General features: G+C 36.1%; 1 protein-coding gene across 20 annotated transcripts in view; it reads left to right on the top strand.

Moving 5' to 3' along the window:
* Window positions 1-25671, top strand: part of LOC129790762 (neurobeachin) — a 165908-nt gene that overhangs the window by 84924 nt on the left and 55313 nt on the right. For all 20 annotated transcript variants that reach the window (XM_055828464.1, XM_055828466.1, XM_055828454.1 and 17 more), the window contains one exon: window positions 5082-5186. In XM_055828464.1, the coding sequence (XP_055684439.1) occupies window positions 5082-5186 (105 nt within the window). The remainder of the gene's footprint in view (window positions 1-5081; window positions 5187-25671) is intronic.

The raw sequence follows: 25671 nt of genomic DNA, 5'->3' as shown, positions 1-25671 counted from the left end.
TATAGAGGGGAGCAATGGGGGTGCAATGGAAAATGTATCCCAATGTTACGCGCAGTGAAATACAGATAGTATGAAGGAAAGTTTGGGGGGCACCGTATATTGCGCATCGGATTAAGAGAGTCGAGGATTAATGATGAGTATAAAAGAACGACAGAGAGCCCCCTCGGAATGGCAGTACGTATTATGGGGCGCCCTATACATTTTCGGCCTGTGCCACAACGCACGATGCGGGGTTGGGGGTGGAAATTTGTGACGTCGAAGGGCGAGGATGTATATACGGTGTGAAGATTCAGAGTCAAGAGGTGAAGAGGGGGTGCGGTAGATGGTGGTTTTATAGGGGTAAACGGATTTAGGAGAGCGGAAATAATATTAAGATTCGTTTTTGTGCGATACTCACTCTGGCTGCCTTTTGTGGTTCACTGAATGTCTTCCATAGTCTTGATTTTATTAACGAGATTATGTCATAATGGGAATTTATATTTATAGTACACCAGACACCAAATCATAACAGCATTATTATGACACAGGGAGCATACACAAGAAGAGTAAGAAGGTACAAAACGGATGTGGAGAGGAAGCTTCTATATTATGTATGTACATATAAATAATATTAAATGGATGTTTGTGAGCTTTACGAGAGACGAAAGCTCCATCCCAAAAGCTGAATTATTTTTGGTCACACATTTACTTTGGTTTTGTATATTGTTGAGGGGGTATTTTGTAACTTTGGGTCATCATCCAAAATGAGTGTGACATTCAATGGAGATGTCTGTGGTATACGAAACAAGCATTTCTCTGTGTATTTTGTGGTAATCTTGGGGATACACCGCAGGCTTTTGGTTTGAGAAGCCTAAAAAATTGAGGATTATTGCCTAAAGTGGTTTAATATCTTTCGTTTTATGCACTCACAGAAATTCTCAGAGAAAAAAATATTCTAATTTATATTCATTTTACTTTACTTATATTTGTGTATTTTTTTTTCCCCAAAAAAGTCGAAACGAAGGCCTTTTTGAAAATTATTTTTAGCACGAGTTTCAAATGACCATCCTACATGACCATTTTTTTGTGGTTATTTGCCAACGCCGCAAGGCTTTAATGAATTTGTGTGCTGGATACGGCGGATACTTTGCAATGGAAATCACATTGAAACATGCTATCTTTCCCGCAGATTATGTGTATCCGATTATGCGGAAAGGGTTGGTTTTTTTCGCATATCCACTAATCAATCACTCGTTTCTATCTCTTTAATGCTTTTAATCCATTTGATCGGAGCGTTTTTGCGTCCGCCGTCACCAAATAGCTCTGTACATGAGGAAAAAAGCTCACTCCGAGCTTTTTCTCATCCAACATTTCTCTTCATTTTCCCGTATCATTCTCTTTTATTGACGATATACCTTTCAATCTTTTTCTATAAATAAAGAAAAAAATACATCTATGGATATTTTTACTCAATGTGCAGTAGACGAGGAAAATCCTGCAATATCGAGAAAAATATTTACGCAGAGGAAAATCGTATTAAAAGGATGTATATAAACTTTAGCAGTGTCGTTTTGCAACAATCTTACAAATATATAAAACTACGCTTGAATATGAAGAGCAATAAATTGATTTTCCTTCAATATATTTACAGAATATTAGAAAATTTTCTCATTTGAAATTCTCCGCACAAAAGGAAAGCCCTTTACATGGCATATGTAGGAGACGGTGGAAAAGTTGTAAAAGAAAAGTCATGATTTTACTGCAACATGAAATCATTCCACAAAGTATCTTAATGTGATGAGAAAAATCAATTTGCAGAAAAACTTTCACATTTCTTTCATCCATCACTCTTTTCTTCGTATGAAGCTTCAAAAAAAAAAAATTCAATAATGAAGTTTTCCCTCATCACGTGGAAAACATATTTAACTGATTTTTATCAATTTCACAATTTCTTGCGTGACATGATTTACAATATGATTGCGAATTGGTGGGAGAGTTTCCTAAGGTGAAAATTGAACTCAATGGCATTCCAATTACCCGCCAACACACTATGAGATGGAATTTAATTGAAAAAGTTTTTTTTATTTCCTGAACAGATTCACATCTCAATATTCCGTTCTGTGGGTGACAATTCAAAGAAGCTTTTCGGGCTGAAATGAATAACTTATTAATTTTCTTTTTTTTTTGTTTATTTTGAAAGTGGAAAATTTTGAAAAGGGTTCCATGCATTTTTGAGTTTTTTCTTTATGGAATTGTTTTGAATAATAATTATGTAAGAAAAGGGTTACAAAAGATTAAAGTAGACCTGGGTTGACTTATTTTGCTTAAAAAAATCAGAGAGTATTCTAATTTTCTTTAAAAAGCTCATAATAAGAAGCATATGCTTTATAACACATATACAGATTGCGTCTATCCGATTATGTGAAAAGCGTTGGTTTTTTCCGCAAATCCATTTATGAATAACTTGTTTGTTTCTTTTTAAGGTTTTTAATCCAGAAGAGTATATGCTTCATAAAACATATGCTTCATGCTATAGTATAAATTAGTCTCCTTTGCGTTGTATAATTTTTGAAATTGAGTTTAAAGTTTTTTTCCCCGAATAGAAGCAAACCAACTGCCTAGACCACAAACTTTTCTAATCAACAAGTCCTCCGACTTTAGAAATAAAAGTATTTTCCAATGAAACCTTTGTTAACTTCTGCAAACATTTACAGATTTTGCCAGTAAGTTACTTTAATGAATTCTAGGAAATGTATTACTTACACAGGAAAATGTAATATTCATGTCTCGCTTTTTGGTAATACATTCAAAGTCCAAAATAATAAAGGAGCAAAGTGTATGGGAATTAACTAAATTCTTAGAATTTTCCTGGAATATTTTCATGCGCATATCCTCCTACTAGTTTGTGATTTATGTGTATGTGTCATCAGCATAGACAGTACATTTTTTTCTTTCTCCCATTACTTGTCTATCCGATTTTGGTTTGATTGATTCACATAATCGGATTTATTTCCGTTTCTCTCTCTCGTGTTTCTCTATCTCACTTTTTTCCCCGCTCTTGTGTACACACATAGCGTAAGGAGGGAAAATATATTGAAATTCCTTTTGAAATACCATGGACGAAAGTACCGAGATGAGCGAATTGATGTAAGCTTCTCAAGTTGAAGTTGCCAGTGTGGGTCGTTTTCATTTTTATTCACTTTATTTGTTCAGCGAATATTGATAGACACAAACATTGGGGGCATTATGGGACGGGGAAGGAAATAGTTATGTGAATCTTCCAGAAATATTATTCGAATGCTTTCGTATATGGGGGCGTTTATGAATTATTCACGAGAGCTAGAGTGGATATTTCATTCCTTTGGCTGATACTGCATTATTCGCATCGTCACTAATCAACATCAACCGGCATCATTGATGATGAATTCCAAACTTACTTTCGTGGACATGCTCGGGGAAGTGTATAAACCTTCAAAATGTCAGTGTTTGCATAGACTAGAACTGGATTGCTCTCTGCTTCCAAATTACTGTGAATCCCTACCAAAGTTGATCAATCATCAAAATGAACTTTCCATCCCTTGCTACGACATCCCTTCTTGGGAGCTTTATTAGTGCAGTTTAGCTCTTGTTTCAAGTATATACACAGTCAAAGTTATTGCAACTTGCAACCATAGAAGCGAGACTTTTAGTTGAAAATAGACCTTGTAGTATTACTTTGTTCTCATATCCTTGTAAGTAATTTTGAAACATAATATCTTTGGCTTCCATTATGCTATATTTAGTTCAAAAGAGGAGCTTGAAAATTTGATGAATATTCAGCAATTTTTCATGCTCCCCCTTCACATGGTATCTTGCTAAAACAATAAATTAGATACAATTAACTAAAATGAAATATACATTAATGCTAAATATTTGATTAATTTGTTGTTCACTTCCTGAAATGTCCAACGCAGGCTAAAAGCATTATAAGAACGCATGCAGTGATTTAAAATCGCATTAGCAACGTACATGTGATTTTGATAAAACTAATGATTTATTCACTAATTAAAAGCAGAATTCATAACATTTTCTAAATAAATCACTATATTATATTATAGAATTTGACGTTTGTAATTTATCATTCAATTATTCTGTACAATGCATGTTAGCCAGGCAGAAAATGACAACAAAGCTTTACAAACTAATTCGATTTAAATACAATAAACAATTTTATTCATTCATTCTAATTCGATTTAGTCACGATTAATTTATAAAAATCAATCAGCAAATTTTCCTCAATTATTTTCAATATTTAATTGAAATAAAGGAGAACTTGGTTGAAAAAAAACAATTTTAGAAATTGAAAAATTGAAAAAAAAATCTTTGAGGTTATGGTATTACATATCAAGGAATATTTTCTGACATGTCCTCCCTATGTAGGTTTTATCACATTCACATACATATCAATATCCACTATATAATAATTAGGAAAAATGATCAAAATGTATTATTTTCAAACACACAAATACATGTTGAAAAATCAACAGTAAAAATATAGATAGATACCCTGTATGACATTAATTTGTACATTTACTCGTTGATTGGTTAAATTTGTCAAAAGCTGGGGTGCAACAATGAATGATTCAAAGTTCAAAATGCCTGGCATGTGTTGCAGAGGTGAGGCCGGCACATTTTCATGAAAATTCCAAATATATTTTCCTCTTTTCACAATCGATTTGCCCTGCGGGGATTTTGAAGTTGCGACTATAATGATGAACTCTCGGTCGCGATGTGTTTGATATTCAATGCAAGCACTGTGGTGCGCTCATGAATAAATTTTTGACAGAGGCGAATTCTCTTGGAAAAAAAATTATCTCTGTCTACCATTGATCTAAAAAATAAAAAAATAAAATGGTTGAGTTTTTTCCTTTGTCCCCCATGGGGGGAAGATTTGAGAGGAATTTCCATGAAATTTCCAACTCACACAGTGATTTATGATGCGATTGACAGTAATTAGGAGTGCTTTTTGCAACATATAAAATTCAATTAACACACAATATAATGTATACCCTTCTAGCTGAGTGACTAATTAATTTTTTTCCATGTTTTCTGTCTCATTGCAGCTCGTTGGGGGTGAATTCGACATGGAGCTCAACTTTGTGATTCAGGATGCACAGAATATTAAGCACATGCTGGAACTTCTTGATCATTGTCCACCGAATTTGCAGGTAAATAAAGCCACACCCTTTTATATCCCTTTCCCAATATTACCCACCTTTTGCAGCAAGAATGAGGGATGATTTTCATAAATTTTCAACACTCAATTCGTCTAATCAGGGGTAATTTGAAAGTTGAGTGAATTATTCTCATTATAATAACATTTCATAACACTCCAGTATTCAAGTGATGAGGTCAATGCATAATGCATAAATAATGCGTAATTAGTGATTTTATTAATATGGAAAGTTTGTCGTTTGATGAATATTTGCATGCATACGGTGGAGTCTAATAAATTGAAAATTAAATTTAACCAACATGTTGCGAAAGCAGTAGAGGTGCAACATTTTAATATTATTACCTATTGTAAAATAACTGAAAGGCCTCGGGAACATTGATTATTATTTATTGAAGTAGTTTTTAGGGCATTAATTAGCTAGCACCCTTCAATAGCTTTATGGAAAAAATATAACCAGGCGCCTCCACTGTTATCTTTCTATGTTAAGACGTTAAAATATGGTTTAAACTAATGTTGACGTAAAACCTTATTGAGACTCAAAAAACGATTAATGTTGACTCAGCCTTTACCTTATGGTGACTCAATTTTTAACTTATCTGTACTGCAAAATATCTAATGTAACCGCGAGTTTTAACTTAAAGCGACGTTAAAAAAAAAGTAAGACAGGGAAAATTTTAAATGAACAGAATCTTATTAGTAGAATATTAATCTGTAAAAGTCTTTTTGTTTGTTTGTGATAAGTGAATTCCTCTGAAGTGGCAGGGCCATTCCACTAATAAGGTTCGGTTAATTTAAAATATCCCCTGTCTTACTTTTTTTTAACGTCGTTTTAAATTTAAACTCGCAGTTACATTAGATATTTTGTAGTACAGATAAGTTGAAAATTGAGTCACCATAAGGCAAAGATTGAGTCTAAATAAGGGAAAATTTGAGTCGTGATAAGGGAGTTGAGTCTACATTAGTCTTTTTCTGAGTCACGATTAGATAGAGCCGTTAAAATATCAATTGACTACCAGGCGGCTCTATCTTGATACGAAATTAACTATTCAAAAAAATATTCTGTATATTTTATAAGTAAAATCAGTTGTTTTTCCTCAGGAGGTATTTTTCAAAAATAGATCAAATCAAAATGATATTTTTAGCTTAAATATTGGGTCTTATTCAGCGAACAAGAAACCTTTGAAATTCGCTTGAAATCTTGAAATTTCAGTTCAAAATTCAAAGATTTTAAGGGTTTCTTGGTCGCTGAATTACTCCATTTACTATTTTTGCAATTCTATATTAAAGGTCAGTCCATTTATTTTTGTAAAAACTCGGTGAGCTAGCACAATTCTCTTGAGCATAAGAAACAATGTGAAGTTAAGGATGTCTGTGTGCTTCCTCCCTCTTTTTTGCCCCTCAATAGAGCGGAAAGGAAGAAAAGTTCTAAAGCACTTTCAATGAGGAAAGTTTCTCATCATGATTTACTTATTTCACCGCCCCCGCACCAGCAGTAGTGTTTGAAGTGTGGAAAATATCGTGTGGTTCCCCATGGACTTTGCGCCGAATGCTTAATCACTGTGGACGTGATGGAAAATTCTCGGGGATGTTTTTCTTATCAGTCTTCATTGAATTTATTTCGTTACCGCGTTTTTTTTTCCTTTAGCTCAATGTCGCGGTGTACGTGGTGATAATGTAATGTAATTTATTTGAAAGGTGTTTCTGCATTATCTCTTCTTATATTCCAAACGACGCGTCGTTTTTTTTTTTGCTTAATATTTTTAAGGGGATGTGAATATGGAAGTGTTTTATGCTGGGGGTGATACCCCGAAAAAAAAAGAGTCAAATTACATGAGCAGCTTCTTCTCATTCACGCACATTGGATTTCACGGGAAAATTTTGGAGAACTCTGCGGAAGTATATCGTATGAATGTCATTATGCAAATAAGAAGTGTGTGTGTGTTCATTTGGGTCTTCCTTGTGGAAAAATTTCGCCTCCAGGACGTGGTATTTTACATCCTAAACACTTAAACTAACTTGTAGGCGGATTTGTGATCCTTTACTGGATGTTTTTTTTGGCATGAAGTCAAACTGTGTGGTAGTAATGAGAGGGTGGTAAGAATTTTCCACAATTTCTCCAATATTGATGCGAAAACTTTCATGAGAGGATAAGTTTTGGAGAAAAGTGCTCCAAGGGATATTTTCATTGGGGAAATCCACGATATTTTCCATAAGTATTATCAAGTCTTATAGTTTATTTTTGGAACTTTCTCTCCGTCATGAATTCTCTATATATGCAAAAATATTTCAGCATATCTTGTGATTGGTGCGACTGATGGTGAAGTTGAAAATCATCTCTCATGTGGATGGAACTTTTTCACACGGGGTGCGTTCTCTGGGGGGTTAACTCCCAAATAGGGGTAAATTTTCTATGTGTTGTTGCTTCGTGTGGCAGAAAAAAAGGGAAGTTGAATCAATTTTGAATACATTGTTTCCACAATATCATCCCCAATTTTTACCCCAATCGACATCTTTCCAATAATAATCCATTCGGTTTCTCGGGATCTCCAGCAGAAAGCATCCTATCCCTTTTTGTGTATTGATTTGCTATACTAAAATTCTCTTCTTGTGCTACAGATAAATGGGAAAATAGAATTTCTTGTGGATGGGAATTTTTCTTTTACTTCCCCAACCCCCATGTTTGGTAGTATTGCCCTTGATGTGCGAAGAATAGATAGGGAATGAATGATAAAATCTCACAGGAATATTAAGAGATTGTGAATGACGGATTTACTCCCTGCTCGCTCTGCGTATATATGCCCAAAAAATGTGTACAAGGAAGGTCTTTTTGTGTGCCAGAATGGCGCGCGATGGGAGGATGGGAAAACAGAGATAGAAAAGGATAAAATTGAGTTACAATTTCTCGTACAATTTGACATAGACATCCTCCGTGGTGGGTCTCTTGTGCTAAATATGAACAAAAAGGGAAATCCTTCGGGTGAGGCTGATCCCTCGTCGCTCATACCCTCAATATCTCACAATCAATACATTGAATGCCCTAAAACACTAGTCTGTAAAAGGGTGAAATAAATTATTATTATTATTAATACATTGAATGCCCATGTTGGCAAAGAGGCTCGTCCCGAACTCAATTTAATATACAAATGTTTGGTTATTTGCAACACACGGAGTGACCATGTGAAGCCAATTCATTGGGGAGAAAATGATGGGGAGAAGTGTGGGGATTGTTATGGTAAATTTGAACACTTTGATGAGGGAATGGGGGCTGTGGAGATCAATGAAACATTAATAGTCGGCCTTTTAGACATTGCGGTATTTCACATACAGCATTAATGGGCCATAACATTCTCTCTATAAACAGTATTCAATAATTTATGCAAGACATGCTATGCTCACGTACATACTAACCACAAGGATACCGCGGTACAAGTCTCTAAGGAACTATGCCCAAACATGCCCTTTAGCAATAAATGCAAGAGAAAAGGAATCAAGAATTATAGATTTTCTTTCTTAATTTACTCAACCATTAATTCTAATGAGCCGTTTTTATTCTTGTTTATTTTAATAATATAATTTTTGATTAAATATTTGAATATTAGATAAAATTAAGCTTCCATTTCCACTCTCTCAGAGTATATTTGTCTCTATGAAATTGCTAAAGATATTCTCATAGAAATTTCCATTATGAAATCAGCAAATCTCTTTCTCGCATCAATAATTCCAATTTGTGTGTATATATTGTGCAATAGTGACGTCTTTCCTGCTACTCTAAGTGCTTCTAATTGTCTTCTGTGTAGACAAACCCCATATCTCGGGTACCTCCGGATACCGTAGTGTAGTCACCATAAATTGTATATTATTGTTAATACCACTTCCACGGTCCAGTGGAATGCTACACAAATGTATCACCTTGGAAAACAATGCGATGGGAAAACATGAGTGGACCAATGGAGTCATTAAAATATGTAGATTAAATTTTGTTGTATATACCTCTGTGATCCTCTATAGAGCATGTTCCTCCATCTCCGGTAGGGCGCATTGTATTTAATTCCCCAAGAGAGACATTTTGTACGTGTGGTGGAGCAATTTCTCTATTTCAACAACACAATCCCTCAAATTTAATGTGAAAATTGGCAGAAATGGAATTCAATATCTTTTCTAGAGCGACACACACCGCCCTCCATTCCACCCACATCTATTCCTTTGGGGAGGGATGTGGGAAGATCAAAAGAATCACTGTAGATGATGGAATGTGAGAATGTCTTTTGAACAATGGGAGTTGAATTTCCATCTCCGATATCATTGCTTTATCTTCCTTCGAAGGAAGGAGGAGGCGAAGGGAAATTCTAATAGGAATCATTTTCGAGAGATTTTCTCACAGGCAAAATTCTGTGCAAAATTATTGTGTTAACATTGATCAAAATTTTGGGGATATTATATTTACCTGTCTTTGATGATGATATCGCAATCTCTTATCAAAATATCTTTTGAATACAAAACAAATCATTCCCTGTGGTATTTCGCCCACACGTCAAATTAAATATTGAATTGAAATTCAACGAATGGGAGATTATTTTTGATTTATTTTTATTAGGAAAAACATTTCTTTTTGTGTATTTTTCAATTCAAATACCCTTGTGGAAATTTTTCTAATATTTGGATATTTTTCCTTACAATTGGTGCCAGCGGTGGGATCTCATATATAAGAAATTCCTCACAGAAGGCTGAATATTTTCCTCATGATTCCAGTAGAGTTTGTGTACAACATAAAGTGTATTTGTGAAGGTGCTCTGAAAAGCAGAATTGCACCCGATTGTAGGCTTGTAAATAGAGAAGACGAGGAAAAATGCCAAGAAGCGAATATACAAATATTTTTCTGTTAGAGACTGGGGGGGTCGATCAAATTATATTTTTGTCATGCCTCGACATTTCATCCCCCTGCTACACAGACAGAGGTATTTTCTCTATATTTACATCTCATGTACCCATCGTACGCTCCGTGTGTCTCCCTCAAAAAAGCATTTTCACAATCTGAAAGCTCTTTATTCACCTCCTTAATTTCGTGCAATTGCCAGCACGAGTGCCGGTTGTACACCCGTGTGCTAGCGAGATAAACGAACCAATAATTCGCGAAAGGTGTGCGCCCGTGTGCCAGACAACCCTTACATGTACAAAGAAGAGGTGTGGCGGGTGGAAATTTAAAATGTCTTCACTATGGCAGCATTTTAGGGAAAAATCTCGCCGCTTTTTTTTTCTTTTGCGTTGCCTCCCACTCAAGAAAGATGAAGAAAAGACGACGAGAAAATTCTTTTTAACTGCAAAATCGCATTGGGGCGGATAAAAGGTGGAATTGCAGGTTGTTTCAATAGGCAAGGAGGAAGCGTATGTTGCACAACTTAACAATTTGATTCTGGATAATTTAATTCTCCTTCTGATTCTCGTTTGACACACAAAGTGGAATTATTGTGAAAAGCATTCTAAATACTTGTCTAATGCAAAAGGAACAAAATTGCTTTCGTCAGAGTGCCTCAGGATGTAAGAATAAAAATTGGAGGGTATCAGAAATTCAGGACGTTTGATGTTGGTTTAAATTTGGTGTTCCATTAGCGTACATCGTGAAGATTTGTTTTTTTTTACATCTAATGGAAGAAATTCTTTTGAAAATAGATTAACTTTCTTTGGGGGGATGCATGCGAATTTTAGGAGAAATTTGACAGGATCGTATTTAAAAGAAAATCAAAAATAAATTTCGTCTTGGACAATTTGTTGAATTTCCTTCTAAGAACAACATAAAGGTATTGGCTCAAATTTTCCCCCATTTCTTACCACCTAATTCACTGAGCTTTGATATCTCGCTGTGAGATAAGAACTTGTACGTTACAATAAAAAAAATCTCTCCCTCCCAAAGATTGTCGAGGAAGCGTGAAGAGAATTACGTAAAGGAAAATGGAAAAAATCAAAAATTCAGGTGTGTGTGATAAATTGAGTCTTTGATCATTTTTGGTATTTGAGTAATTTTATTTTCATCCCTCGTGTATCATTCTTTTAGTACCGACATGTAAGAAAAAAAATCGGAATATAATTATTCTTCATTCCCTTGAACTTTTGGCATGATGTATTGGAGTCAAATGAAAAAAAAATGCGGAAAAACTTTGAAGTGCCTTTGGGAAAAAAGCTGCGGAAGGTGCGCAAAGTAATTTATTATATTGGAAATGTGGGAAAAAATCTTTATTTCTCGGTTAGTCACATCACCATAAATAATGAAGGTGAGCTCCTGATGGGTGGGTTTTTTAGTTGGTGACACTCTTCCATTTTCTCCCCCCAGCTCCTGTAAAGTAGATCGTGATCCTCAAGGGAAAATATTGTTTGAGCTTTTACTTGAGCTTTGCTTTCAAAATCTCTTTCGCCTTCATCTCTGTCTGAGTGTATTAATTTTATTCACGCAGAATCTTTTCCGACAAGACATACTGTATAACAACACACGATAATGCTATCTTTTTTTTGCCATAAAATGCCAGCTGTATAAAAATTCATTTTTGGAACAATTGTTGGTGTCAGATGTGGGATTTCTTGTCTGCTGTGAGAATAAGTATGAAGATTTTTATTAAAAGCAATTTCCCCACAAAAAAGAACCTTCAAAAAGAAACCTACATCACCGGAAAAGTGCGATAAAAGGGCATCCTTACCACCAGTTGAATGTCACCATAAAATTGTTTTGTGTGTGTTCCATAGAGCTTATGGTGAATTTTTAATTTTTCCACCCACCGCAGAGACTTGAAAGAATTGTGGGGGAGTGAAAATTTTAGCCCATACACCATGGGAAAACATACACACACCACCCACCCCCTCAAAGCAAGGACAAACATGAAGCACTCTGTGAAAAAAAAATTGTTCTAACAAAAACACAAAGAGGCTGATAAAAACACAAAAAAGCACTTCGCTTCCTTTATCTCTTTGCCGTCAACGGCATGCAAAAGGACCATGAGCGTGAAAACATTCAGTGATCCAACATCCGCATTAATAGAGACAATTGTACACGCCTGTCCGGAGATTTTAGATGCGGAGGCGACCAAGGAAACCTTAAGCTTAAGCCAAAAGGAAGAAAAAAGGTAGAAAAGTGTAAAATAGAATTTCATCTCCTGAAGAGCAAAAAAAAGTGTGATGTTCATCTTTGGATGAATGAGGGTGGGAAAGGTGAGGAGAAAATCTGTCGTGGTAAGGAAAAAGCACGCAAGATTGAGCAAAAGACCAACAATATTGTTTCCCTCAACCCTCAAATTCCCTTTCTCACACAGGAGAACACCGCACAAGGGCGAAAATAGAAAAAAAGCTCTTTAAAGCTTCATTTGAAGATGAAAAAAAAAACCAAAAGTATTTCCCGGTGTGGTTGTAAAATTACGTGAAATTGTTTAAATTCATTTCTCTTTTATATACCGTTTTGAGGTGAGAAGAAATGGCAGGGGTAACATTTTAGAATATATACAGAGCTTTCGTGTCCAAGGTGCGCCCCGTTTGAAATTCACCTTGCTATGTGGATTAAGCTTGAGGGGAGGGGATGAAAGTCTCTCTCGAAAAAGTAAGAAAAGGAAGAAAACAGTTGATAGACTTAATAAAATCAAGAAGAAAAAAATTCCACCATAAGCTCACCCCCGGAATTCATCCGCAAACTCACATAAATATTCCAGTACAAGCTCTTAAAAGATTCAAAGTGTCTATTAAAGTGAATTTACTGGCGTCTTCTCCTTCTGTCAGTTGTGTCTTCTTATCATGTTACCCCCTAGCACCGCCCACCCTCTACCCCACCCATATGGCACACTTTACCACCATAGACAATGTTAGTATGATTCAACTTTTTCCCACCAACCCACCGGAAGCAGAGAGTTTTCTCTAACACCCATGAAACATCGAAAGGGCGAGATTTTCCACACCCCCCAAAAGTACTTCTTCCGGGGAAAACAATCGTACACCACACGGAGGAATGTCAGGAATGTACATTTAATTGCCACAAAATGTACCTAACAGGCGTGAAGAATATTTCATTAAAAAAATGTAATTGCTTAAAGCTCCAACGTGGGATTTAAGGTGCTAAAAAAGCACACCGATCGATTCGCAATGGGGGGAAGAAGTTGTGCAGCTGTGAAACAATGCGGTGTTAGCATTGCTATCAAGTTCAGTATTTGAGAGATTTATCACTAAAAGGTGTTTCTGTGACTTGCACAAGCAATTCTTTATTCCCTTCGTACTATGCTTTAGACATTGAATTGTGTTTGATCTGACAAACTGTGTAGGTAGATATATTGAAGTTTATTAACTTTAGGGATGTAAAGATTTATGTAGCTTTTTTAGGGATTTATTTTTCAATAATAAATTAAATATTCTTTGATGCACTAAATAAGGAATTGACCTTTGCTAAAAGGTTGTTAGTTAATGTTTGAAGAATAATTAGCACAACATTTACCTTTTCACTTCGAATAATCAAAAGTTCCTTTGCATATCATTAAATCACAACTAAAAGGAAGGAATTCTCTAAAAGGGAATATTCTAATTCACAAAATTGATTGTGATAAACGTATTTGCAAACCACTAAGCCATTCAAGTGTATTTTCGTGCAATTTAGATGGAGAACGAAATAGGAATGACAAACAAAATGATTTTGGGAGAAAGCATCAAAATAAATTCACATGTGAATGAACTTTTATCCAGCATCGCTTCTTCTTCATATCTTCAGAGCGTCTTCTTGTACGCCACCCCAATGGTGACAAACACATAACTATATATACTGAAAACAACCATCCGCCCTCGTGTTCCCCCGTACGCGGAATACGCAGCCTGTGTGAGGTTTTTTTTACATTTTTGCGAGTGTACCAAATGAGGCTGAAAAAACAATTGGAGCACATCAAATTAGAGACAGAGATTTAAATTTTTTCACCAAATACAACAATGAAGGCAGACATTGAATAAAAATTGCTAAATGAGTCGAAGGCGAGGCGTTGAGAGACAATTTCTGTGTAAATAAAATACTTGGGGAAAATTTACTCTTCGTAAAATGAAAATTCCATCCCTTACTTGGTGTGTGTATGTGCCTTTTTCACCATTCATCGCGCCCAAGATGTGCAAATAAACCTTCCTACTTTCAATTCACGTCTTTATCACACTTTTAGGCTCCCACGGAAAATTTCTATTTCAAAATCCCCTCTCACCCCCCTTCCGCGTCGCCCCAAAACATACACAAGAAGACCCCGCGTTGGTGTTTTGCCGCTCACCCAGTTTAATGTCTATAAAATGCCAATAGCATGGGGTGTTTCAAATTAAAGCCGCAAAACTCAATGGATATGCTAAATTAATTGCTATGGATAATTTTAATTATCAACTCCAAGTCTAATCTCCGCTTCCAATGCCAATTTTGCGAGAGAATTTCCGTTTGTGCCCACACCACTGTGTGCAAGAAATGAAGGAGACCCACGGGGCAGGAAGTAACTTCCTCGGTATTTGATCTATTTGATATTCCTGCAGAATTTCTCCCACATAATAAAACCAAACCATACACCCCCTTCTCATGGAGCCATTAAATCTCAGTTGAGAAGCCCGAGGGGTTGAAGCAATCCCCCCCGTCTCCAAATGAGGGGTCAAAGGGCGGTGAGAAGGAATCAAAATACTACAAGGCGTGAAAATGTATAGCAAAACGGATATTTGCTATGTGGGGGTGGATCATGGGGGTCTGGTGCGGAGAGGGAGAGAGCTGTGTGTAATGAAAAAGTTGATGATTTTTTTTATTTCCCTCTTTCGCCTACACGGAAAATTTCACTGACACACCGACATCACGCAGTGAGCAATTAGGTATATTTTACGACACTTAATTTTCCTCTGGAATGAACTGTGTGGACATTGAGAATCTCCTGGGTTTTTTTTTGGGTTATTTTTTTGAATAATTTGTATTTGATGATTATGGCAAAGGATAAAGAGATCTTAAAGAGGACTAAAAAAAGGAGATATAACACAAATTTGTTAACCATCCTCCCGCTTATATTGTCTAAAATCTCTTTGCTTTATTTGTAATGATTTATTTGAACATTTCTTGTGAAAAATTTCCCATTTTTTCCTTATTCTTTTTCCCATTAATATTTTTTGGCTTAATATGCTGAAAGATAAATATGATTAGTATACCGAGTAAATATTCAATGTTTTTTAGGACATTTTTCGCAATTAAATGCATTCTCTTTGGCAAAGGAAAATCCCTTTTCACTGCCCAAAGGATATTTAATTTAATATCCAGTCATAATCTCATTATATACAGTCCCGAATGAAGTTTACATGGGAAGCAAGCAATAACTACATCGTACAAAATATAAGCTTTGAATTCAACTTTTATGAAAGTGACGTTAATTGTGTCGTTGGCTATACAGAGAGCAAGGCATTGTGTGTAGATTGAGGATAATTCCATGCGCAAAAGGGTGAAATAGGAACTTTGCAACTTTTAACTCTGTAATCCCCGCAGTGAATCTTTTGGGGATAATGTGGAGCAATGAATGAGGCAAAAACTTTATGACCCCACACAGAAAGCTTCTTATAACTGCTCTGCTATATACCTATTGCTGAAAATCCCAGAAGCTCTTCCCACAGAACTCAAACATTTTCCCATGCAAAATAACAATATTTTGCACCAAGCAATGCAATTATCCTAGCAGATACCTCCTGAAAATGAACACAGAAGGCTCACACAGAGAGAAAGCTCCTCTATAAGCTTTTGATGAAATTTCTCCATTTTCTCTATCTCCCCCCACGTAATACCCTTTTTTGCAGTTTCCCCAATTTTCATGGACAAAAACTCTCCAAAATTTATTTTAATCCCTTTTCTTCATCTTCACGAGCGAGTTTCTTTTCCTCCACATCTCCACCCACCCACATCTACCATCTTCGCAAAGACTTTTCTGTGCTGCACGAGGTTATCCGCATGCTAAAATTGTTTCGCCATCCCTCCCTAACCAGTGTGCTACGAGGTTCCTTTTGCCCATAAAAGTTCGTTTACAGCAAATTCCTTCTATGGTACTTCATCCACAATGTTTCTCTTTGGAGAGTTCTTTCTTTGCACCTCCTCGCAATGTATGCTTTTTACTCATGCCTTCGTATACGTTACGTACCCTTCTCAAGTGTTTGTAGCTGTTTGCAAGAGAAATTCGCAAATGGATCGTCTTTGCGGCTTTGAAGACACCTCAAAAGGGGGAAGAGTTCTTTTTTTGTGAGTTTGAGTGGAAAAAAGAAACATCCCCTATGTGTGTTAACCCATCGTCGAATTGCTGAATCACCAGAACGCAATTTTTGGCATGGTCTCTCCAGAGCAATATACAGTGTAATTGAATGCCTCGTGTAACACAGATAATTCTTTAGCATGTGCTTGCGACTTTGTGAGGAGCATGATATTGAGATTATTATGTTCCTTGAATGTTCCCATGAGCTTGATACTTGAAGAAAATTTCACTCCTGCACCATGGAATATTCATCCAATATGGGATTATGAGGAGTAAAGGAAAAAAAATGAAACGTGGACCATGTCAGAGTCCAATTCCTCATTCTTCTTTCCCGGATCATTTTTGCCAGGAATTTTTCTTTCGTCCATCGCTTGTGCTCCACATGAATGGATTGTATGGATAAAATCGATTTGAAAGCTCTGCGTCGTTTTTATAACGGGGAAAAACTCAATGGATGTCGTTTTCCCATCCAATCTATTCTTCTGAAAATTTCTACCCATTTGTAGGCAATACATTTTTATATGAGATATCATTCGATATAGATTTTCTTTATGATTGCGGAAGAAAATTGTACATGAAACTACAGTTCTCTCCTGACTATTATTTTGCCCCTTATTCCAATTCCAATAGATTTTATTGCTAGAAAAATAAAGTCATATGCGAGGATTTTTTTCTGGACCCGAGGAAGGGTCAATCAAGAATCGAATAATTTATTTATACAACATTTTATTGCTTTATTTGATTAAATAAATTTAGTATTTCCATTCGTTTAATTTAAGATTGGTTTGATGCCGATGTGCACCTAAAAGTAAACAGAGTATTATGAACTATGATGCCCCAGTTTCCTATATCATGCACAGCATGAAAACAAGCAAAGGCAAATATAAGCTTCATCCCTTCAGAACAAAGTTCGTTGAAGCACCTACGACCTCATAATAATAATCTTAAAATTATTCTCATTTTGCATACCATAAGGCGCTCTTGGGGAGCATAATATTGACTCAAAAAATATGTAGTAAAATGAAAAACTAAATTTAATGCAAACAACGTAAAGTTTTTCCTTAAAAAATGTCATTGGAGTGAAGTAAATTTATTTTATCATTGAAAATTTACTCCCAAACCTTGTCTAAAAGTACGCAAAGATCAATGAACCCGAGCTTAATTTACAAAAAAAAAAATATCCCAGCAACTGTAAAATTTCCCAGGATTCTATTTTTTGCTCCTTTTAATACATAAGTAAATAAAATTGGAGAAAAAGCATTGCTGTATTTGATGGATTCTGAGGAAATCCATAAATGGACCATTGTGTGGAGATTTGCATAAATGAAGGAGCACTTTGACGGTGTTTGCCCTCGAAAAAAAATTCTATTCTATAGAACTCACATCTCAGATGTTCAGAACATCACAGTTCAGATGAAAATGTTTATTTTGCAAATAGATATTCACACACATATGTACGTGTGTGTGGCATCCAAGTGACGAAGAGTACTTTTTTTTTTGCTCTTCATGCGAAAAAAATATGCTGCGAATCCCATTGAAAGAGGAAGAAAAAACGTCACAATTCAATACTCGTAAGTTTCACTTTGATATTTGCACAGCACTCGTCAGCCCAGGGGACAGAAAACGCATCCCAATATAAAATGTGTGTGTGTATACTTTTAGGCGAGTATTGGATGTGATTCCAGGTGAATGATTTTGTAGCAAATATAGCGCACTCCTCCAGCAATTGAATAAAAAACAGCCTCTCTTTCCCACTTACCCCCCGCCATGGGTTTCAATTCAGTTTCCACGTGAATTACATTTTTAGAAATTTTTCCAATTCAATTTTCCAAGCAAAGACATAAAAAATATCCGCAGAAAATGGTTTAAAGAGATTGATCGGGTGTGTATTTCATGCGAGAATAATGCACGCGAAGTATAGTGTGTGATGCAATAAAATTGTTGGTGATGACACCATTTCTACATAGCATATGGTATATTGTGAATTTCCACCCCCCATCTGTCCATTCTTTTCGCATCATGTGGTTTTCCTCAATCCTCTCGTTGATTTTTCCAACAGATACAAATGTAAAACTAAAAAGGGATGGATTTGTGGTAGTTGTCGTGGGGATTATGGAAAAATATTATTCATGAATGCACGAGGGGGTGGGAAATTCATTAAATGCACTTTCTGCATCCCCAAACAAGGCGCGGGGGGATGAGTAGAATTGCATTGGGGAATGCAATGTAACGCCATGAGATGAAAATTTCTTGAGAAAATGTGTTCTAGGCAGAAATGTGAACTGTGTGTCATAGTGTCACTAAATGAAACAATTTTCTGTTCGCGAACGAAGAAAATTGCGAGTGAGTGACACAACGGAAAAGTTCCTTCTTTGGATTTATCCGTGAACTCATGTTGAGATAAATGGAGTGGGTGGTGTGGTGGATAGGGTGTGCTATATTATGTGAATATGTTTTTGCTTTAAACGTGGAATGTAATACGAGTGGGGGGTGGTGTTTGAATGATAGAACAGGAAGTTTTTAGTAATATTGTAAATTGTATAATACAATGTTCCGTCAGCATTTTTGCCATTGACAAGAGAACTATATAGAGCCGAAGATAGATCAATAGGAATATCTTCATTTTCAGTCATATATAATGAAAAGCTCGAAAGCTTTTTTTTAAATCAAAAATTGAGAGCTAGAATGTTTTCTTGTTTTGATTGATTAACTAAATTGAATGCCATCGCATGTTTTCAGGTTCCACCTACAACATACAAAGCATAAAAACTGTGGAAAAGAGTGAAAAAACGAAAGTAAACCTGAAATGTTAGCAAAAGAGATAAATTTAGAGATTTTCCACCATACCAACGGAAAAAAAGCTCAAAAAGCTCATCATCTTTAAATGGTTTTATGTGTATATATTCCTGTTGACTCTTCCCATTCGCATTTCACGTACATAAATCCATGAGAAAATCCACCAAAAAGAAATGGATCATCATTCTGGGCAGCACACGTATATACAACATCCTTTGACCATCCCTTTCACACACATGCTGGCAGTGGCAATATAAATGTCCAAAGAACCGGGGGCAGACGGTGAATGTGCGAAGCCTGAGAATATCAAATCCATCTTACTTTTTTTTCTCTCCACCTCTATATTACGTGCACAAAAAGGGATTCCCCCAGCAAATAATATGAAATTCATATTGAATCGACTTGTGTGTGCAGAGGCATGTTGAAGGAGCAAAACCACCACCCCCGCGTGTTTGGGACAAGGTGCTGGGAGTGGAAAAAAAAGAGGACAGCATAAATTTCATTTTATGGTTTTGATTCACTACACCCTGCTTCTCCACCCCCTCAATCCCTTTGGATGGTGTTTTCAGAATGTGGTGTTTGTAGCCATAATAAAATCGATTCACAACATTCACCATTTTTCTCCAAACTAAACTTCTCTATATTTTTGATGCCATACAAAATGCGAATAATAATAAATTTCTTATTCGCTATATATACACATTTACGTATACCTATGTTGGGAAGGAGATAACGAGAGAGAAAAAAAAACAAACGCGAATGTCCGTGGAATAAACGAGAAAACTGCTGAAAAGTATTTCAGATAAATAACTCCACTACATACTTTCAGAATTTGTATATTACTCTCGCATTTCCATTCAGAAGCAACTTTCCATGAAGGGAAAAAAATTTCCACAATTTCCATTGTGTGATCAAAACTATTTCTTTCTCTTCATTTCATTCTCATTATTCCCATAGATTGGTAATTTTTTTTATATGCAGCTACAGTACAAAAAACAGCAATCAAATCCCACAGAGAGAGAGAGAAATGTTGTTCATATAAAACTTTATCTGTACGCAAAAATGATAAAAGTTTTCTTTTCATTTCGCCGATATAAGCACAGGAGCAGTCGTAAAAGTTGCTTGAAGAGAGTCAAGTTAAAGTAGAAGTTTTAGTTTGAATTGAATGAAATTATACAAGAATTTGAAAGGATTCTTTTGTGAATAAAAATAGAGGAATAATAATATTTTTAGGATGATTTAAGGGTGGCTAGTGGGGAAATATTTTAGATGAATTAAATTCTTTAAAAAAATTATCTAGATATCTCTAGGTGCTATGTATAAATTATTTCACCGCCTTTTGTTGTGAGGAAGATTTCTTTCAGTTCCTGCATTTTCAAGACCTTCTTCCGTTGTTCCTTTGCGCAAATTCCAAGAATATCCCTTTAATATATAGCGTAAAGATTTCCACATAAAAACTTGGATGAATCCTTGGAAGAATCTCTTGTTTCATCATCATTTTCATTCTTCGCTTTTCTCGGTAATTTTCCTTTTGCCTGACCCACTCCTTTGCTGAAAGTGTGTGTGATGAAAAAGGGAAGGAAAAAATGTGTGATTTGCAGAGGAATGTTGGCACTAAGAAGACAACAAAGGCGACAGACACGCAAGAATGCGTCACTAACTATTTCAATTTGAAATCACACTGATTACGCCCGAGATCACTGACTTAATGCCTCATACCCATTCGTATGGCGCGCCATTGGGGAGACATAGAAAATCCCATTTTATCCACCCCCACCCCCCGCCCAAAGTACCCTTCCCAACCCCCGAGAGGCATATCTTTCCCACCTCTTTTGACTTGTGACTGAGAGTGGAGACAAAGAGATGTGAGGTGGAAAACATCTGCGGGGAAGTTTGAGTGAGTTGAAGGAATTCGTATATGTATGTGACAGGTATTTTGTGGAAAATTCTCAACTGACACGGATATGCGGAGGGAAATATGAGGAGCCTTAAGGGTGCGAAGGATGCTTGGCGGGGGCGGAAGGTGGGTGTAATATGAAACCAAGGAGAAGAATAAAAGTGTAAACTTCTCGAAAATGGAGAAACTTTGCCCATCGCATGGGGACATTTCTCTTTTGTCCTCACATAACTGACAGTGTCTCAAGTCCATTTTACCCTCTTTTCATTTTCATGTCATTCTACACTTTAACTCTTTCTAAACTTTCCTTTTTGACCTATCCCGTGTGTATGTCTCCTCATATCCCCAAAATATCCCTTCAGACCACCGAAGGAATCCTTTTTTTTTTTGCACGAAGAAGACAGAAAAGAAATGCTTCACATGATTCTGCAGAAAATCCGACTTTGTTGTGATTCCAGGAATCTCCGACGAAGAGGAAGATGTCCCCCCCTCTACCTAAGACACATCCACCCCTTACAAAAAACATCCCTTAATTTAAATTCACAACACAATGTAAACTACCATGTATTTTGGGAAGTATCAAAATAACAATGAGTTTCTCGTCCAGGACGATGATGAGGAGAATCCATCAAATGTCTCGGATATCCCTTTTTTGCCTTTCGCGCCATATCGATCGCTGAAGAGGAAATTCCTCATTCATACAGCGCGGCGTATCTTCTTTATAAAATGAAACTGATATAAGCAACAAAAGGGCGATAATTTTCCTTTCACACAATCAGGAACCTTCTGTCGTTTACAAAAAAATGTGAATAAGGAGCACAATAACTTCCTCCCAGGAATCAGTTCATCATGTCAAAAGGAAGGTGCATGGGGTACAGTGAGGGAGAAAAAAATGAGAAAACACGCAAAATATTCATTTCCATGAATGAATACGAAGAAGAATGAGAAATTCAATTCATATTAAATCCATGGAGGATGAGAAGATTCAATAGACTAAATTACTTTTATCCCTCTGTCCTCATGCTCTTGCTTTAAATAATCCCTTCTTCGAAGGTATAATTAAATTTGACGTAACAAAGATGCTTTGGAGACTTGCTCTACCGGATAAATGATTTAGAGAAGTTATGCTTACAGCCTGTACAGCGATGCCAGTGTAGCATGTGCTTACATTGCAGAAATGCATAAAGGACGTCTCATAAATTATAATGAGCTGGAAAAGCTAATAATAAGGCGTGTTGGCCTTTTAATGTTTACAAATTTTGGATAAATTAATTCAGGATTTTTATAAGCTCTTTAAAGGGTTTATCAAGATAAAAGGAATTTATCGAAACATCGCTAAGAAAATAAGAAGGAGTGCCTTTTTATTTGCTCAGCTGTAGAAAATGAATTATCTTTATCTATCTACAACAAACTCTTGTACTAATTTTGTAAAATTTCATATTAACCATATTCTCAAAATTCCCTTCAATATTGCATATAACAAAAATTCTAAATATTTTCCTAACAACGCTAATATCTGTATACATATTTGCATTTATCAGCGATTTGAAAATTCCAAACAATTCGGTGTATTTTCAATACCAACTTTACTGTTAGTTTGTTATTCGACAAGAATTTCAATAATTAGTAATATCACGTAGTACATAAATGCATAAAATACCACAAAATTAAATTATGCGATATTTAGTTTTCTAATTGGAAAGACAAATATAATATTTTCCCTGTGAATTGGAAATTGGAAGTAAAACATTTTTGGACTGTGTAATTGACAGTTAAAAGCTTCCTTAACTAAAACTATAGGTATAGGGGAGAGCGGGGCTAATAAAGTCACTTAAGGGTTTGGAAAAAGCCTAAAATATCATATTTCCTAGCTAGATAGAACAAAATGATCTGAGAAAGAGTTACAGGGCAGTAAATTTTCTAAAGAATTGAGCTATACATTTCGCTTTATCTATTTAGGGAATATGATATTTTGAGCTATTTCTAAACCCTTAAGTGACTTTTTTAACCCCGGTCTCCCCTACCTACAATCGACCATCTGAGAACTTAATCAAACTGAAATTGTACCAAAATGCCCATCAGTTGGGAAGTATTTTAACAGCTTCCAGGAGGTTTCACATCTTGATGAATACAATTAAATTAAATTAAATTTTTAATTGAATTACTCAATATTCAATGAAATCCGCAGAACCCCGAAGGGTTAGCTTTGTACAGTGGTTTGGGTAGTATGAGAATTTTATGACTCTTTAGAATTTCAAAAGTTTAAAGGGTGGTTTGCTATTCTAAAATTATTTAAAAACTTTTCGTGTTTTTTTCTCAATTTTTTGCACCATATTTTTTTTTGGTTGAAAATGGCTCACGTGGTCATTGTTTTTTTTTATTTATTCATTTCGTTTTATACTTTGATGAATTCAGGTGCAATTTGTAAAATACTGAATAAAAAAAAGAAGGTACTAAATTATTCAATATCCCTGCAGCGCTTGGCTTTTGAATTTCCGCATTTTGCTGGGCAATTTGTAAAAAAAAAACTAGAAATAACTAATAATTAATATAAAATAAAAATGCAATTTGACCTATGTTCCTATCATGAATCATTGGGGATAAATAAAAGAGTGTTATATAGTGAGTAAAATGTGATATCAGAAGGTTGATAGCGATGGGCTGGGTATATAAATTTAATATATAGAATACAATGTAATACAAGAGCTTGGGTATAAATCTCAGTGAGGCTATATCTTGAGTTTGTAAATGAGCTTTTGGTCCGCATATGTGGCTTTAGTGGAGGTTATATCTCCACACTGTTGGGTTATTTATGGTATAATTGTGCCAAATAACGACTTACAGCTTGAGGGAATGAGGGAGACAAAATTGAAATGAGGTGAAATCCGCTGGGGCACGTTAATGTGGCCCACCCAAATAAATTGTTCTCCCGCCTCCACGAAAAGAAATGAAGGGGAAATTGGCAAAATTCAATAAACACACTACGCTCCTGGCCATTCCGTATTACCTTTCGTTCGTTGAATGGAAATATACCGGTGACGACGAGTGTACAATGGTAGGATAATGGTGGCTGCAATTAATATCCTTTTTGTGAATTATTTTCCTCCCCAAATTGAATCGATATACTGAGTGAGCCACCCCTTCTGTGTGCTGACTGAGCTTTCTCTGGCAACACAGCGGGATGTCGAGAAGAGTGTCTAAATGTGGTGTATTTGGTGCTTTATTAAATGGATGGCGTCTGCATTGTTGACCCACAGTTGGGGGTGCAAAAAGGTAGCAGGGGGAGGAAATGAGATGTCTCGACACCTAGAGAATTATTAACATACATTCTCCCAAGTATTTGCTCCCCACTGAAGCCCATACAATGCCAGAGGTGCGGAGTGGTATGATCAATATTTGGAGCCAATTTATGCTCCCTCTACATTCCATTCTGAAATATGAATAACATCGCCCTCCGAATGGACCCCGTACACACAAATACCCACCCCAAGCGAATATGGTGAAATGAAGTAATGAAGAGAACGAAACATCTATAAAAATATTTACCAATCTTCCACTTGAATGTTGAGTAGTTCTTCATGAGAAACTTTTTCGTTCGTATTTGGCCAATTCGCCGGTGATTGTGTCTTGAGAGGAGAAAAGTTTTTCGGTCACACTGCAACTGATACAATAAAGATATATAAGTTGTTGGAGTAAAGTTTCACGAAAGAAAACTATATATTGGATCTTCAGGAGATTTTCCAACACTTCTATCAATTTATATTCCAATACTTAAGGTTAAATAAATATAACTCAATATTGAAAGTTTAAATAGGTTCCCTCTAGCTATATAATTATTTGTTTAATAAATTATTTAATGTGTAGGAGCGCATTGACCAATTCGAGAAGAGAGCCCTCTCGACGGTCAAATGTAACCCTCTCCTCTCCCTAAATTCCTCTCTCTCCAATAACGGTGCTGAGGACTGCAGCTCAACTGAGAAAGATCAGTTGGGCTGATGCTGTGAGAGCGAACACACGTCACCGCAGACTGTGTTCCTCCACAGCATGAAAAAGGGCGACAGTCCCAGCCCGTAAGTGCGCGATATTGAATTAGAACGCCTACATATCAGAAGTGGGATTAAATCCGCGATCACAAAGTGAAAAAGTGCCGAAAATAGTGTGAAATACGGGAGACAAAATGGCGGCCGCAAGAATTCCAAGAAATTGAATGGAATTCTGGCTTAAAAATGCCATTAAGTGACTGTTGTGAGCCACAAAAGGCAGCACGTGGCTCCCGGAAGTGATTTCCGCGGGTGTATTTCACGTGAAAATACACGTCTTGTGGCGAAGTGTGTAAAAAAAAAAAAAGAAAATAATCATAAATCAATAATGAGAAAAACAGTGAAGTGCCGCTGTGGTGGATCCAGAAGCAGCAGTTCTCCGGGGGGGGCTGAAAAATTAGTGTTGATCCCTTTGGCTGTCACTGAAGATTGCTGGATGTGCCCGTGGAGGCGGAAATGATCCTTAAACAGGATGCTGCGTGTGTCCCGTCCGGGAAT

Source organism: Lutzomyia longipalpis, chromosome 2 (genome assembly GCF_024334085.1).
Source record: "Lutzomyia longipalpis isolate SR_M1_2022 chromosome 2, ASM2433408v1".
Taxonomy (NCBI): Eukaryota; Metazoa; Arthropoda; class Insecta; order Diptera; family Psychodidae; genus Lutzomyia; species Lutzomyia longipalpis.
This window is presented reverse-complemented; position numbering and strand designations above follow the sequence as displayed.